This window comes from Parus major, chromosome 3, assembly GCF_001522545.3.
Source record: "Parus major isolate Abel chromosome 3, Parus_major1.1, whole genome shotgun sequence".
Classification (NCBI taxonomy): Eukaryota; Metazoa; Chordata; class Aves; order Passeriformes; family Paridae; genus Parus; species Parus major.
The window spans coordinates 14,382,733-14,397,083 of NC_031770.1; the positions used below are offsets into that span (position 1 = coordinate 14,382,733).

At 43.6% G+C, this 14,351-nt stretch overlaps 1 protein-coding gene and 1 long non-coding RNA gene across 6 annotated transcripts in view; one reads left to right on the plus strand and one right to left on the minus strand.

The window, feature by feature from the left end:
• Positions 1 to 2,007: 2,007 nt before the first annotated feature.
• LOC107201126 lies at positions 2,008 to 12,558 on the minus strand. Of its 4 annotated transcripts, none has more exons than XR_001520022.2 (3): positions 11,982 to 12,558; positions 7,031 to 7,145; positions 2,008 to 6,701 (listed from the first exon to the last, which is right to left on the minus strand). It is a non-coding gene; the product is annotated as an uncharacterized LOC107201126 (long non-coding RNA). The 4 variants fall into 4 exon arrangements; XR_001520025.2 differs by having other exon boundaries at positions 2,008 to 4,559; positions 5,993 to 7,145; XR_001520023.2 differs by having other exon boundaries at positions 2,008 to 4,559; positions 4,837 to 7,145.
• A 218-nt stretch (positions 12,559 to 12,776) lies between these two features.
• The window catches only part of FBXO11 (F-box protein 11), a 70,242-nt gene continuing 68,667 nt past the window's right edge, over positions 12,777 to 14,351 (plus strand). Inside the window, exon 1 of one of the 2 annotated variants that reach the window (XM_015621787.2) lies at positions 12,777 to 13,212. In XM_015621787.2, coding sequence (XP_015477273.1) covers positions 13,101 to 13,212 — 112 coding nt within the window. In that variant the 5' untranslated portion in view covers positions 12,777 to 13,100. The remainder of the gene's footprint in view (positions 13,213 to 14,351) is intronic. The other variant, XM_015621786.2, reaches the window with a different exon arrangement.

Below are 14,351 nucleotides of genomic sequence, written 5' to 3' on the forward strand. Positions count from 1 at the left end.
TTAGTAAAGCTTATCAATACTTTTCATTCTCAGCAGTCTCTGAATAAATGCAGCAATTTTTAAAACTAAAATGGCATTTTAAAAACATTCCGTAATTTAGACGCAGGAGCTACACAACTAATGTCTTCACTTTTTCAAACCAATAATGCAGTTTTAAAGATTTTGATGTTACAATTCTTTCACACTTTTTTTCCCCTCTTCCATCTGCCTGATCTTGTCCTCACTTCTTGTAAAAATACTACCAGGGAATAAAGAGAAAACAACTCTCCTTGCCTGAAAACTGAACCCACTTAGAGTCAGTTGATTCAAATGTTCAAGAAGCTTTGCGAAAAAGTTAAGAGAAAGCACTGAAAAATGCTTATAATTTTCAGACCATCTCTAATATCCAATTAATCTTTAAATCTCCATTTGCAGGGTATGTGTATTATTCTGAACTTTGTAAAGGGCTGTTATGGACAGAATTTGTTTTCCTTTTCCATTAAAAAAGCAAAACAAAACAAAAGCCACAAAAAAAAATAAAATCGCAACAAACCAAATGGATGGAATTTTTAAAAGACAAAGCAAATTAAAGTTTTCTCGGGTTGTCTAACATTTGTTGATGGTGCAGCATGTAATAATTCATTTAACAGCAAGAGCACACCTGGGGGGGTGGGAAGAGGTGGGGACAAAAGCCATTATTCTGTTGATACACTAGATATTAAAACCTTGCAGCATCCAGTTAGGCACAGGCTTAGTGCTCCCACGTTTCCCACGGAGCACATGAACCTGGGAGAGCCTCAGCCAGAAAAATAACACCCAGAGTCCCCAGAGCGATTTGGCTGTAAAAATCCCCTCCGACGTGGGCCGGAGGGCTTTGCCGCCCGCCTTTGCGGCGGCTCTCGGAGCGCGGGCCAGCGCCACCTGCTGCCCAGCGCCGGGAAGGGCCCCGCGGAGCACCGCTAACCCCCGAGCCATTGTTCGCCTCGCCGCCTCCTCCTCCTCCTCCTTCTTCCACCAAACAGCGTGCTCAGCCGTCAGGACATTTAGTCTGCGTTCAAAACATTGGGTTTTGGTTAAACCTATCCATTCCACCGCCGGGCGGGTCTTCAGTCAGAATTTGCTCTTCTATTAAATATGTAGTGCAGGAATCTGGGGATCCAAACCACCAAAAAGTCAACTCTGCAACCATGACTCAAGTGAGTAATCATGAGACATCTGTGGGACTACTTCCAGGAGTGGGAAAAGCAGCATATGTCTCCAAAAGTGCTTAGAGAACTGCAATTCTGCCAATTCTATCGTGCATCTCCTAGCTGCTGGTTGAAGATGCAGTTTGGGAGTCAAGTGCTTCTATGTGAACCTGAATTCTAACCCAAAAAGAAAAAACAATTTTTAACTCTGTCAAATAAAAAAGCCTGGGGAGGTGTGACACATGTGAACCCCCCAAAAGTAGATGCCACCATGAGTAATAAAGCAGTATATTTTAAAATCTTTGTGAATACCACCAAGAGAATGTGGGCTTGAGTGCCTGGAGATGACAGTATTGAGCAAACTCTGAAATTTGCTCTTGGATGCAGCAGCTCAGTACATCAGCCTTTCAGAAGAGACCACTACCCCCAAATTCTGCAGACTTGCACTTCATCATCCGCCCTTGCTGAACAACTCTGCGCAAGAAGCTGGAAAGCAGCTCTGAATTACTTAGGGGAGGAACGGGGCAAAGAGGGGATCCTGACAAATCCTATTTATTTTCACAGATCAAATGTGGCAACTGTGGGTAATTACAATTATATTAATTTACATAAATGGTAACTACAGTATATCTCCTTCAACAGAGAAATCATCTAAATGCAGATACAGGCACAAAAACCACCATGGACTGTAGTACTCCTCTCTGTACTTTTATTAAAAATAAAAACTAACACACAAATCTAATTAATGGCTTGTTTCTTCACAATTCCACAATGATCCCAGGTTTTCTGCAGGAGTAGAATGAAGCAACCAGAAGTAGCAAAGGTTCCCCTCTTTATTGTCTGAAATCCAGCAGCTTAGAGGGTTGGATGGTGCTAGAGGAGACTTTTTTTTTTTCTGTTGTGGTTTTCACTCTTACGTGATTTTTTTTTTTTTTGGCTGGTTGGGTTTGTTGTTGTTTTTGGTTTTTGGTTTTGTTGTTGCTGTTCAGGACACTTTATATCTTCTAGCAGGAAGTCAGCATAGCATCTTGACTGCATCTTCAAACAGTACTTTTGCAAGCTGATGCTCACAGTGGCTCTTTTTAGAGGTTTGTTCTTGTGAGGAAGCAGGCAGGTTCTTCTGGTTGTTTCTGAAAGCATCTCTTCACTGCACTTTCCATCTGCACTGGCTTCTGTTTTAACCACTAAGGTCAAGTCTGTGTGGTTTTCCCACTCTGCCTGTTGCATTAGTGGCACTCTGAAAGTGAGACTTTCACTGGATGGGAAGTGCTTGGTGAATTTTTAAACACCATTATTGATTTCACATTAATTTTCTTTATGAACCAGGGAAAGATCTTATGTGAGGGTAGAACAGCCAAGAAATATTTGACAAGTTGCTAAAAATCTATTGCCTGGAAGAAGCCTGATAGACCAATTAATTTATTTTCCTGATATTTTAGTATATTCTTTAAACATATTTTCCATGATTATTATTATCCATCCTGAAGTATGCAGCACAAAAGCAATCGTGTATTACCTGCAGCAGAGGTGGCCATCTCCTGGATCTCTGCCACAACAGATATGGATATTTTGCCCAACACTGTTTTTTTTCCTTTTGCCCTCAATGAAACATGATTAGAACATAATGGTTTTGCCTCTACACCAGTTCACCCAATTCTGTGGCTTCTGTTTTAGGGCATCAAACCTATAAAAAGGGCAGATTATTTTATATATGCAAACTTCTCTACCTGTTACATCAGTTTATTTCACATCCCATGAGTGTTCTTTTGGATACAGATTATTGATTGGTCTTTAGTGAATAACTTTTTAGTCATTCTTTGGCCTCAGAAAATTACCTTTGAATGTTTTATGCAAGAGTATTCATTATGAACAATTAATGTACTGAAGATGTCAGCACCTCAAGAAGGCATTATATAAAAGATGAGTAAATTTACGGTCATGCATCATTCAAACTTCCTGCACTTCTCATTCTTTTAAAATTTATGTCTTACACTGTAGTATGATAGCTTGTTACAATTTGATGACCTGAATGGAATGTCAAAAATGTCTCTGTATATTTTAGAAAAATTTTAGAAATTAAGAGTTTTCTCTACCACTATTTTTAGGTATGATATGTCACAGCTTTATGGTAATTCAAAGTTATTTACTCTGCAACATCTCTTCACATGTTTTTTAATCAGAATCCAAAAAAAAATTTGGTTCAGAGGAAGCTTCAGTCTACATAGATACATTCATTGAAAGTGAGGAAAGTCTTTTGTATCATCCAGAGGGTGGAAGGACTACTTGTACCCATTTATATTGATATTTGTTAAGTTTTATAATGTAGAACACTCTGAATTTAAACCTCTTAAACTCTTCCCTTTGACATGTGGAAGGATCTCAGATTGTTTCACTTAATTTATTAAGCTTTAAGCCTTGAAAGTGATGCATGTTTCACATCACTGTCCAAATGCTCTAAAAATTATTTTAAAGGTACTGTCAGCTAATTAACCAAATCCAGGAGCAGCAGATTTTAATCTAATTTCCAGTAACAGTCTCAGTGCAGCTGGTTTGCTGGAAGGGAGAGCAGAGGTCACTCTAGGTGATTAGCTGCAGTCACGGGCAGCACATACCTCTCTCATCGAATCACAGCACCACACCCAGGAGAACGTGAGCAGAGGAGTTCAGTGGTTGGTTCCTCCTTGGCAAGAACAAAGCCCCCCCACAGCCCAAACCAAAAGAACCTTCAGCTCTGAGCTTTGCAAGTATCAGCTTCCTCCTCTGTTTTACACACTTGCTCTTCTAGGTCACAGTACAAGAGCCATCTTTGTACCATTTTGATTGGACAGGTACAAGAAGCCTCGGGTTTATGAAAGAAAGGTTTGTTGGTTGAGCTGTATTTATCTTTTAGCTGATAGAGGAAATTTCTAAGTTTAATACTGAGTGCTGAAGTACTTTGGATTTTAGACAAAAGTCATCAGCTGCAGAAAGATTAGGAATAAATACAATGCCAGTTGACTCTCACTCAATACACTACAATAAGGCAAATATTGTTGGAATAGGGTCTGTATTTCAATTCAATTATACTTGGCAGCTTCATTAGAATTGCTCACTAAAATACAGATATTTCCTCTTTCAGTGTACTATTACTGGATATTCTTCCCTTTTTATCTCACATATGAGTGATGAACAGGATGTTTCTAATTAAAACCAACGCCAAACATTCCATTCCCCAATCTTCACCTTTTTATGTTCCTTCACTGACTCCTCTTCCACACCTCCAAAAATTGACTCATAGATTGGACTGCCACCTTCTTCCACGCCTCACAGGCTGAGTATGGAAACCCTGCACACACACAGCCCAACAGAGTGTGGTGCAACAGAATCAGTGACCTGTCAAGATGATCACGCAGGCTGTGGAAAAAAAAGTGATTGTGAGAGCTGGACCTCCCCTTTCCACCCAAACGTGTTCAGAGCTATGTAAAATTCTGGCACTGAGCAACCACAGCCCAGTACTGCCCAACACTGACTACTGCACCTAATGTCATGTTGGAACAGAGCATGGAGAGAGAAATTTAGTTTTAATGCTTTTCCTTCTACTCAGTTGTTTTCCTCCTCACTACAAAAAAAAAAAAAAAAGACTAAAATGCCTGAGGTTTTTTGTTGTGAACAACTATTAATGAATCCATACCTGAAGTGGTTCACAGAAGAAATGCCATGTACACAGATGTAAATCTGAAACAAACCCAGCTTGTATCAAAATATGCCCGGTTTTGCCAGGCAGCTTACAGGACAAAGTCATCCATTTAATCACAGAGTAATGAGATGACCAGTTTGATAAAAAACAAAGACAAGGACAAGCTGTTAAGAAACAAAGATTACAAAACAAACAATAAAGGTTGAACATTTATAAACTTCTAGAGTAACAGCTTCTCTACTGATGTTGAGCATGAACTTAGAGTGACAGTCAGTAATCTATTTGCATAAAACAGTGTAGAGACATCACTTCCCTTTATCCAATTCCTAAAAGGAAAATACTCTAGAATATTACACTAGTCTTACTCAAGCTTTCCTTCTCATCTTAGCTAAATCTTGAAAATATACAATAATCTTGATTTCCCATTTTTCTTTTCTGATTTGCTGTGAAAAAAAACCATAAAAACTTCAGCAACAGAATTTAAGACTCAGGAACTCAGTGACTCAGTAAATCTGAGTTTGTAGTACTGGACACAGCCAAGTGGAGGAAAACCAGATTTTATTTAACATATTTAAATCAGTTGTTCTGTAAACTGTCCTGACAGTGAATGTGTATTTACATATGCTATATAAATTTTGTTAAGGCCTAGATCACACTCATGCTCATGACCAAGATCTGGTGGAGAGGATTTTACAGTGCTATTGATCTCATTTATACACACATTCTTCTGAATGATCTATCCTCCATGTCTGCTTATCAGCATAAAATAAGATAATGATAAAAACCTGACACATTAGGGATTCATCATGGAAACAGGATCATTGGAGGATCAAACCAAGCCTTTGATGTGATAAAGATGGGATAGGAAAATCTTCTAGATATAGAATAACCTAGGATGACAACAGAGTAGACTCAAAAGGGGATACTGGCAGCATGCTACCCTTAAAATGTATTACATTTTGTCAGTTATTCCTAGGAAAACAGCTCCTGTTGTTGATTAGCTGATCCTGCTGAGGTGTAGGAATGTGTACATGGAAAATGGAGGATAAACAGAAGCAAACACCACCATGTGGATAACTGGATAAACCATGCAGCTCTGGAGAAAGTCACCTATAGGTACAGGTCTGTAAGACCCTTATTGCCAACTTACCTGTCACATGCCCTCAGCAGCAGAAGTCCAAAGCTCCTTGAAGGCAACAACCAACATCACCACTACGTGGCAACAGAGAGAAATTAACTGCTTAAAGTCATTACGTAGCTTAAAGTCTCTACTTGCTGTGTGCTCCCAAGTTGGTCATCTCTGAAGTACGTGCTGCCACCTGCCTGGATGCACAGCTCAACCACAGAGCAGAACGTGGGGCTTCAGCAGCAGCCCAGACAGGTCCTACAGCAGCACAGCTACGGCTGAGAGCATTCCAATAAAACAGATCTAATTAGGAATGACTTTCACCCACAGACCCAGGGAAATACTAAAGGCATGCTTCCAGGATCACAGTGAGCCAATCTGTCTGCAAGCTTCCTTCACATAAGGGCCATCCTTTCCCACCATTTTTCTGTACTACTGTTGCACATGTCTGAAAAAATAGCTGTGTCTCAGCTGGATTAGTTTGTGGCCATTTTACCTCTTTGATCTGCCTAACAACGCTGGTTGACAGAACAGGGTACAGGGTAGTTGCAGCAAAAATTTAACTGTGAAAAGCAGGATTGCTTCTTAAGGGCAACAGCAACTTGGACCCCAACTGTAAAACACTATTCAGGGCATCCAAAAATGCTTTCTGATGAAATATGTCTTGGTCATAAGAGTAATTAGACCTTACCTTACCCCCACTTATCAGATAGGGCACAACCAAGAGGTCCACCTGAGATAGCAAGATGGAGAAAAAGGACTTAAATTCCTCTCTTCTACCTGCTCCAACTAGCAAAGGAGCAAGCTGGCAAGACATATGGACACAATATGCTACACTTTTTTTTCCTGCACGGGTCAAATCTTTCTTTACTGAGAGAACTCTTACAGTAGAAAAGGATACAGCTTTGGAGCAGGACATTTAAAATGGCATCTGTCTACCAGGCAGCATAGTGAAAAACTGTAATTGCTCTCTTTTTACCATGGAGAACTTGTTCCCACCAGTTAACAAAAGCAGTTGTTGTTAGGGTTAAAACTGTCAGTACCAATAAAACCCACACCCACCTGCTCTCCAGATTTGAAATGAAGGCAGTTGCATTCACGTGCTGATGGTGAGACCACTTTGTCTTCCTGCCTTCAGGACTGAAAGCAGGCATCACTTCTCACTGCTGACCCCTCTCTGTATGGAGATACCAAATCCCATTTAAGCACCCCACTTTTAGATGCTCTACAATGCTGCTGTTATGACACATTGAAAATGAAGACTGGGATTCCTCATACTTGCTTTGTATTTAGCTGTTCATAAAGGTGAAGCAAAGTGTCCCTAACTGTTCCTGCACCTTTAGGCCTAGGATAAACCAGCTCCAGGGAACATAAGTACTTGGTAAAAATGAAGAGCTCAGAATCCCACTGAGATACTTTTAGGGAAGAACCACACCCCCCAAATCAGCCAGAAATTTCATAAAGAAGCCATTCTTTTCCTTTGGTAGGTCTAAATCTGGAGCCAGGCCCTCATATAACTCCAGCCTCCTGGTATTAAATGATTGATTTCTCCAGTTGGGAGTATTGGATGTACTTCTTGTAAACATTCCTCATTTGGGATCTGACTCAATTCATTATGTTGAAAGATCTCTTCAAGCTGCATCCTCTCCACGGCAGTATAAATAACACCCACACCAGCCTTATTTGGGGGGCAGAAAGCCCCAGCTCTGAAGACAGAACTCATCATACGGACATACTGCTGATGCAATGTGCAAAACAAAAGTAGGCTCCAAGGAATAACAACTGAGTGAAGCCCATACTTTATCTCTGTACATGCATGACTGAAAATGAACAGCAAGAAGCAAACCTTGAGTGAATGAGAACCACCAAGTCAAAATAATGTTTTGCCACCCATAAAATTATGGGATTTATACCAAATCTATTTTAATGTTAAAAATTAAGCATTGTATCAGTTCAGACTATCTGAAACACCTAAATTCAGTACAATCCAGAGGACCATGTTTGGGGATTTCATTGGATATTATGAGGATAAATGGGCTGAAAATATAGAATGCATACTTGAAACAACTCCATACTCCCTCTCCCTCCCCAAACATACTCCCAAAAAATCCAGAAGGCAGCTGTGTAGATATTTATCTAGCTATGAAATTTCTACCAAGACAGCTAATAATGCTTTAAAACTCAGGCACAATCCCTCCAGGACTTTTTTTAGAAGTTACTTTTATTAAAAAATATTAATGAGAACTGAAGTACCACTCATGCTTCCAAAGAGCTTTTGTTAGGGCAGAATTAGAATTAACATGTTAGATAAACATGTTGCAACAGTCATGTGAGCTTATAGGAAACAAGACACATTCCCCACCCTGAGGTCTTTATTTTTAGTGCAGAAACCAGGTTGGTATAGCAACAGAAAACATCCCAGCCACAGACATTCACCCAGAAGGCAACCCAGGAAGGTCAGCTAACATCAAGCTGGATTTCAGGAGACATGGAATCCAGGTAAAAGAAGGAGAGATTTAAGAATCTTTTTATTGCAAGAGTGAGAATTCTAGCTGCATGAGATGGGCTATAAAACACAATTAAGAGGAACTGAGGGTCAGATACATTGCAACAAAATGACATGGGAATTTTTGAGCTGCACAGAAAGCATGTTCAACCAGTTCTAGGTATTGTTAGCCATTTCTGAAAGGCCCAGATCTTCCAATCTTATGATTGGAGTCCTCTAAGTTTAAAGAGCTACAAGTCAGAAATTCACACTGGGTCAGTCCCAAATCTTCAATGCAGTATTTTTAGTCGAGGGACATTTTAGCAGCATATGAGATGGTCAGAAATAATAGGCAAAATTCTTTTACTTCTGAAAGCAGTATCATGGCACCATGCAGAAAGCCTTAAATAAATACTCCTGTACCCTGGGTTCTGTTCACAGCCCTGTTAACAGCCTGGAAATGCTCTTGGACAAGCCATTTCAGCCCTTTCTACTTCACTTTCATCCATAGAGAGGGAGAGACATGTGGTTCCTTTGCAAAACCACTTGAATCGATTAAAAAACACACAAAAAAAAAGACTCCTTGTATTTCTTGTTCAAATCCACAAGCTGTAGCTAAAGGCTCTGTGGTGGGCTTTGTGTAATAAACTATAACCATGTTCTCAAAATATTTCTTATTCTCTCACAAATATTAGGAAGCAAAAACTAAGGAGAATAACTGTGTCTTTGCACTTAATTAAAAACCATCAATTCAGTAGGGGGGTTTGTTGGGTTTTTTCCCCCAGTTTTCAAAATTATTGTTTCTGAATAATTTTTAAATAAAGAATTAGGGCATCATATACAAGTTGAAGACTGTCCTTTACACTTTGTGAACCCCTTAGAAGTAATTCACAGATTCATTGAAATCTATTATCCTAGACTTGATCAACTCTTAAAGCAATACCCACATCTTCAGGGTAAGCATGGATCATGACAACTTAAATGAATCTGTCCCACATTCAAAGCATAGTTCTAACAGACTCTGAAGTGAGGCTTTTCAGGTTGCTAGTGGACATATACATTAAACAGAATAAAACAGTGGTGATTCCTGCAGAACAGCCTGGCTTCAACCAACCTTACTGATTTAACACTTTACAGTGTGCCATAGTAATTTCCCAATCCTGTTTATTCTGCAACCCCACCACCTCCAATTTCTCAGCAATACTCTGAGATTCTAGAAAAGAAACACTGATTCGCTATCTTGATACTTGTTTTAACTGTCTTCACTTTAGAGAAAATCAGCTGACTCAAAGTTGCTCTTCTGTCTCTGCACATCACCCTCACATAGGAATCCCCTTCACCACAACTTGCACATCTCTCTATGAAGCTGCCTCACCTCTAACACTTCTATGTTAACACGTAACTAGCCAGTTACTGTTATCACGAAGCCCTCTGTGGCATCTCTTCCTCCACGCAGGAAGGAAAGTGATCTATTCAAAGCAACAGCCAACTCTTCAAGAGGAAGCAGAGAACCAGTTATCATTAACATTTAAATACACATGCATTTGAAGTTCAGTGCAGCTTAGAAGATGGCCTGAATATGATGAGCTAGCACTTGACAACTCTGTCCAAATTGCTTATGCTATAAATGCTCCAAGCAAGCTCTTCACCCAGGTCTTACACCTTTCTCTTCATAATGTGAAGCTGTTCAAGGGTCACCAAAAGGTGATTTGTAGCCAACGTAACCAGCCCAGCAAGCATTTCTATTGTCGACAATTATGCAAAAAGATCACTGTACAGTTTAGCTCCACTTCCCATTCCCTCTCTTCCCAATTTAAATAAAGAAAAAGCTGTCTTGACAAAGGCAAAATTATCTTGCCTGTATAAATCACACCCACATTCAGGAATGGCTTATTAGCACATCATACAGGATGGCTTAGAGCACCTCCACAGTGGTCAATACAATGAAGCCCAAATTATGAATTTGGGCTCACTGCCATTTCCATCACAGAATGGTGTTTTGCTTCTCAGAGGCTTTACAGCAGCAATGGAGACACAGGATGGCTAAGCAGAACATTTTAAAGACTGAGAAACAAACCTAAAATTATGAACTAGTCCCAGACAGGATACATTTAACAGCTATCAGATACAGAGATTTAGTTAATAATGTCACAGTCCTAAACCAGGACAGTGAGTTTTCAGGTTTTCTACTGTCTGGCCTTCTAAAGCACAGTCAAGAATGTCAGACAAGAGCACTGCAAGTATTTCTTTACTCCATGCCTTGTAAGGAAACACTGAATACTTACAGGAATCACTTTTTTTTTGCACCAGCAATTTATTGAGTAACTGAATCAAGTGTGCATTATTCAGCACGAGGTTCTCATTGTATCAACTTAGAGCATTTAACTCAAACTTCTGCATAGCTACTATAGATTGCCCTCTATGCATTCTGGTTGTCAGGGAGAGTACATCTTGGACCTTAAGGAGCTAATTACAGAAAGTGTTTTTGTAGGACAAGAGACCATTCAGTTTCAAACTAGTTCAAGACTACTTAAGGAAGTTTAGAGTTTGCTTTGATTAAATAAAGTCTTATTCTACTATCAGAACCTTTATATTCTTGAAGGCTCTATGTGAAAATTAGCTTGTCATCCATCCTTGACCAAGCTGTCAAAGATTTAGAGTACTAAAAATTTGGAGTATACCTACATTGAGCAATTTCAGGTAATCTTGTGACACCAATAATTAATTTGCTTGGTGAGGAAAACACAGCTAGAACAGCAGAACAGAAATGGATTCAAACAACTGAAATACATCAGTTTAAAGATTAGAAGTTTTCAATGAGGGGAAAAAAAATCCTTAATCATGACACAGTAAGGTCAGCATAATACTTGGGTAGGGTTATTCTTCCCATTGAAGAGTTAAAGCAGAGTTTCACAATGCTACTACCAAAAATAAAAATACTTTAATGATATTTACATGTAACTATGTAGATCTACAGAATGTTCAGTACAGTAACCTGGTAATCTAGGTAATCAGAAACTGGCCCCAAACAGACTGATGTTTATATTCTTTTTCCCTACAGAGTTCTTCTCACAGGAACTTGACTTCATTATTTCTTTCTCTAATATAAGTTGGCAAGAATTACTTCCCTCAGACATGGATAAACATCCTCCACTGTTTCTCCAGACATTCTTTAAGGTAACAAAATGTTAATTCTAAAAAGTGCTCCTTAACAACTGAGATTTCTCACACTTTTATATTTGGTCTAATATGAGCTGAGAATTAGAATGTCACTGTCATTTCCTTTAGAATCTCAAGTATAAATGTTTTTAAAGCTTTTTTTTCTTTTTAAAAGCTGTCATTTCCTTTAGTTATATTATACCTTCATTTGTCAGCTTGAAACAAGGTTCTACCTAATGTGCTTTTAATTACCATCATTTATTTACATTTTATACCAGATAACACTCTTTTGCTTTTCAGGCATAGACAAGGGCCCTGGTTCCAGAAGCTCCCAGAGCTTAATCTAAGTAGGACTTGACACAAACCCACCTCCATTGGCAGATTCCTGAGTAACCCTACAAAGAGAAGATCTCTTCCTTACTGCTTGTGTTGTGCCATCCATTTTATTAAGTGACTCCTGAAAAGGAAAAAGACCACAACGAGCTTCATTTACTTTTTTCCCCTGCTCTGAGGCTATCAGCTAAGCAACAACACAACAAATATAATAAAGGAGGAAAAAACCTCATACGCTTGACTGAAGTCCAAAATAAAGAGCATTATCGTTGTATTAGCAAAAGGTGGCACAAACACGAGTGGGCACACCGGCCACAGAATATACAGAAACCCAGCGGGAAAAAATGGTTAACAACCAGCCAGGAAACCGAAACGAGCCGGCACCCACAGGACAGCTAATCCTAGCCCAGGCAGGGTTACCAAGGCGCACGGCACCACAACAAGGCACCGTCGCCGGACACCCGCCCTCTCTCCTTCATCACACGAGGCCTGAGCGGAGCCCGCCGGGCCCCTCCGCGGCCCGTCCGCTGTCGGAGGTCCCGGCGGCTTCCGGGCTCCCTTGGGCCGGGCTCCCACGCCGGCTCCTCACGGGCGCCACAGCCACAGCCGGGCCCGAGCGCCGCCATTGCCGCCCCACACGCGCGGCCCCGGCCTTTTATAGGCACCGTGCCGCCCCACCCCGCGCCGCGCCGCCCGTCCGCCCCTCCCCTACCCGCGCACCGATAGTACGGCAGCGAGGATTGGGCGCCCTGGCGCCGGCCGTTTGTGTGGGGCACGGTGATTGGCGGAGCACGGACGCCCAACGGACGCCCGCTCGCGAGCGCGTCCCTGGCGGTGTCAATGGCTCCTCCTGCCACGGAGCAGCGACGGGCCTGAGCCGGGCAGGACCGCGGGATCGCCGGGGGCCGGGACGGGGGGGCGCGGCGCCATCGTCCCCCACAGCAGCGCTGGGAGAGCCAGCGGCTCCTCTGCCTTCGAGCGAGCCGGCAGCGGCGGCGGGACCTGCGCCCGGAGATTTCACCCCCGCCCTTCCCTGCTGCCCGCGCCTGCGAGGCGGCCGCCCCGGGGCTCCCTCCGAGCGCCCCCGTCCCCGCCGAGGCACCGGTTGCCGGAGGATTCCCCCCCTCCCCTCCCGCCGCCCACACGAGCCGGCAAATGAACTCGGTCCGAGCCGCCAACAGGAGACCCAGGCGAGTGTCCAGGCCGCGCCCGGTGCAGCAGCAGCAGCAGGAGAGGAACAACGCCGCCGCCGCCGCCGGGGATCGGGGTAAGCCGGGCTCGGGGCCCGCCCTGCGCGGGGACCGGCAGGAAAAGCCCAGGCTGCTTCACCCTTGGCTCCCGCTCAGGCCGCGCTTTGTTTGGCTCGGGCTCTGCCCCGGCTCGGGGGGAGGCGGGGGCTCGGCCCCTTCCCCGGCCGGGGAGGGGGGAGTCGATCGCCCGCGTCCCCTCGGGACAGGACACCCCCTCGAGCCCCCGCCCCGTCCCCGGGGACCGCGAGCGGGCGAGCCGCCCTCGCCCCCCGGGAACACCGCTGCCTCCCCGCGGGGAGCGACGGGCCGGGCCCCCGAGGGGCGCGGGGGGAGAGCGCTCGGGGGGCTGCGGGGAGGGGGGAGGCGGTGGTGCCGGGCGACTTGCGGCGGCACCTTCCCCGAAATGGTGTCCGGGGGCGGCGGCCCCGGGTCTGGCCGAGGCTCCGCGGGGCCGGGCCCGCCGCGCCGCGCCTGCTGCGCAGTTCGGGCTCCGGCTCCAGCGCCGGCGGGGGGGCCGCGGCCCATCGGCCATTGATCCCCCCCAGCCACACCGCCCCCGCTCCCCCGGACCGGAGCGGGGGCTCGGGCCGCCCGAGCCTCAGCCTTGCCCGGCCGGGGCCTAGCGTGAAAATGTTGACAATTCGGAGCTAATGGGGGAAAGCACCATTGTGTGAGGGCATGAGGAAGCGGCGAGGTGGGATTCGCCCCTCATGGAGCCCTGAGCGGGGTGCGGGGGGGCTCGGGGGTGGCGGTCCCTCGGGCCTGTCGTTGTCGCCCCAGTGGTGGCTCTGGGGGTTCCACTGTGAGTGTGCTCCGAATGTGCAGGGCTGGTGGTGGCTGGGCTTTTTTTTTTTTTTTTTTTTTTTTTTTTTTTTTTTTTTTTAAGGCGAAATGGGGGTGGGATTGGAGGAGACATTTTGCATGTCTTATCTGGTGGATTGGATTTTAATTTTTCATGCATTACCTGTCACAACTCCGGAGTGATAAAGGAGACTGATCCGTGGTGCAGTCTTAGGTGTACAAATGCCTTTTTAAAATTAAAAAAAAAAAAAAAAAAAGAAAAGGCTTCATTGTCAGCTGAATGTCTTTTGTTTGAGTATCTAGGATAGCACATTGAGAACAAGGTATTTTAACTACGGAGATGCGTCGCGATAAA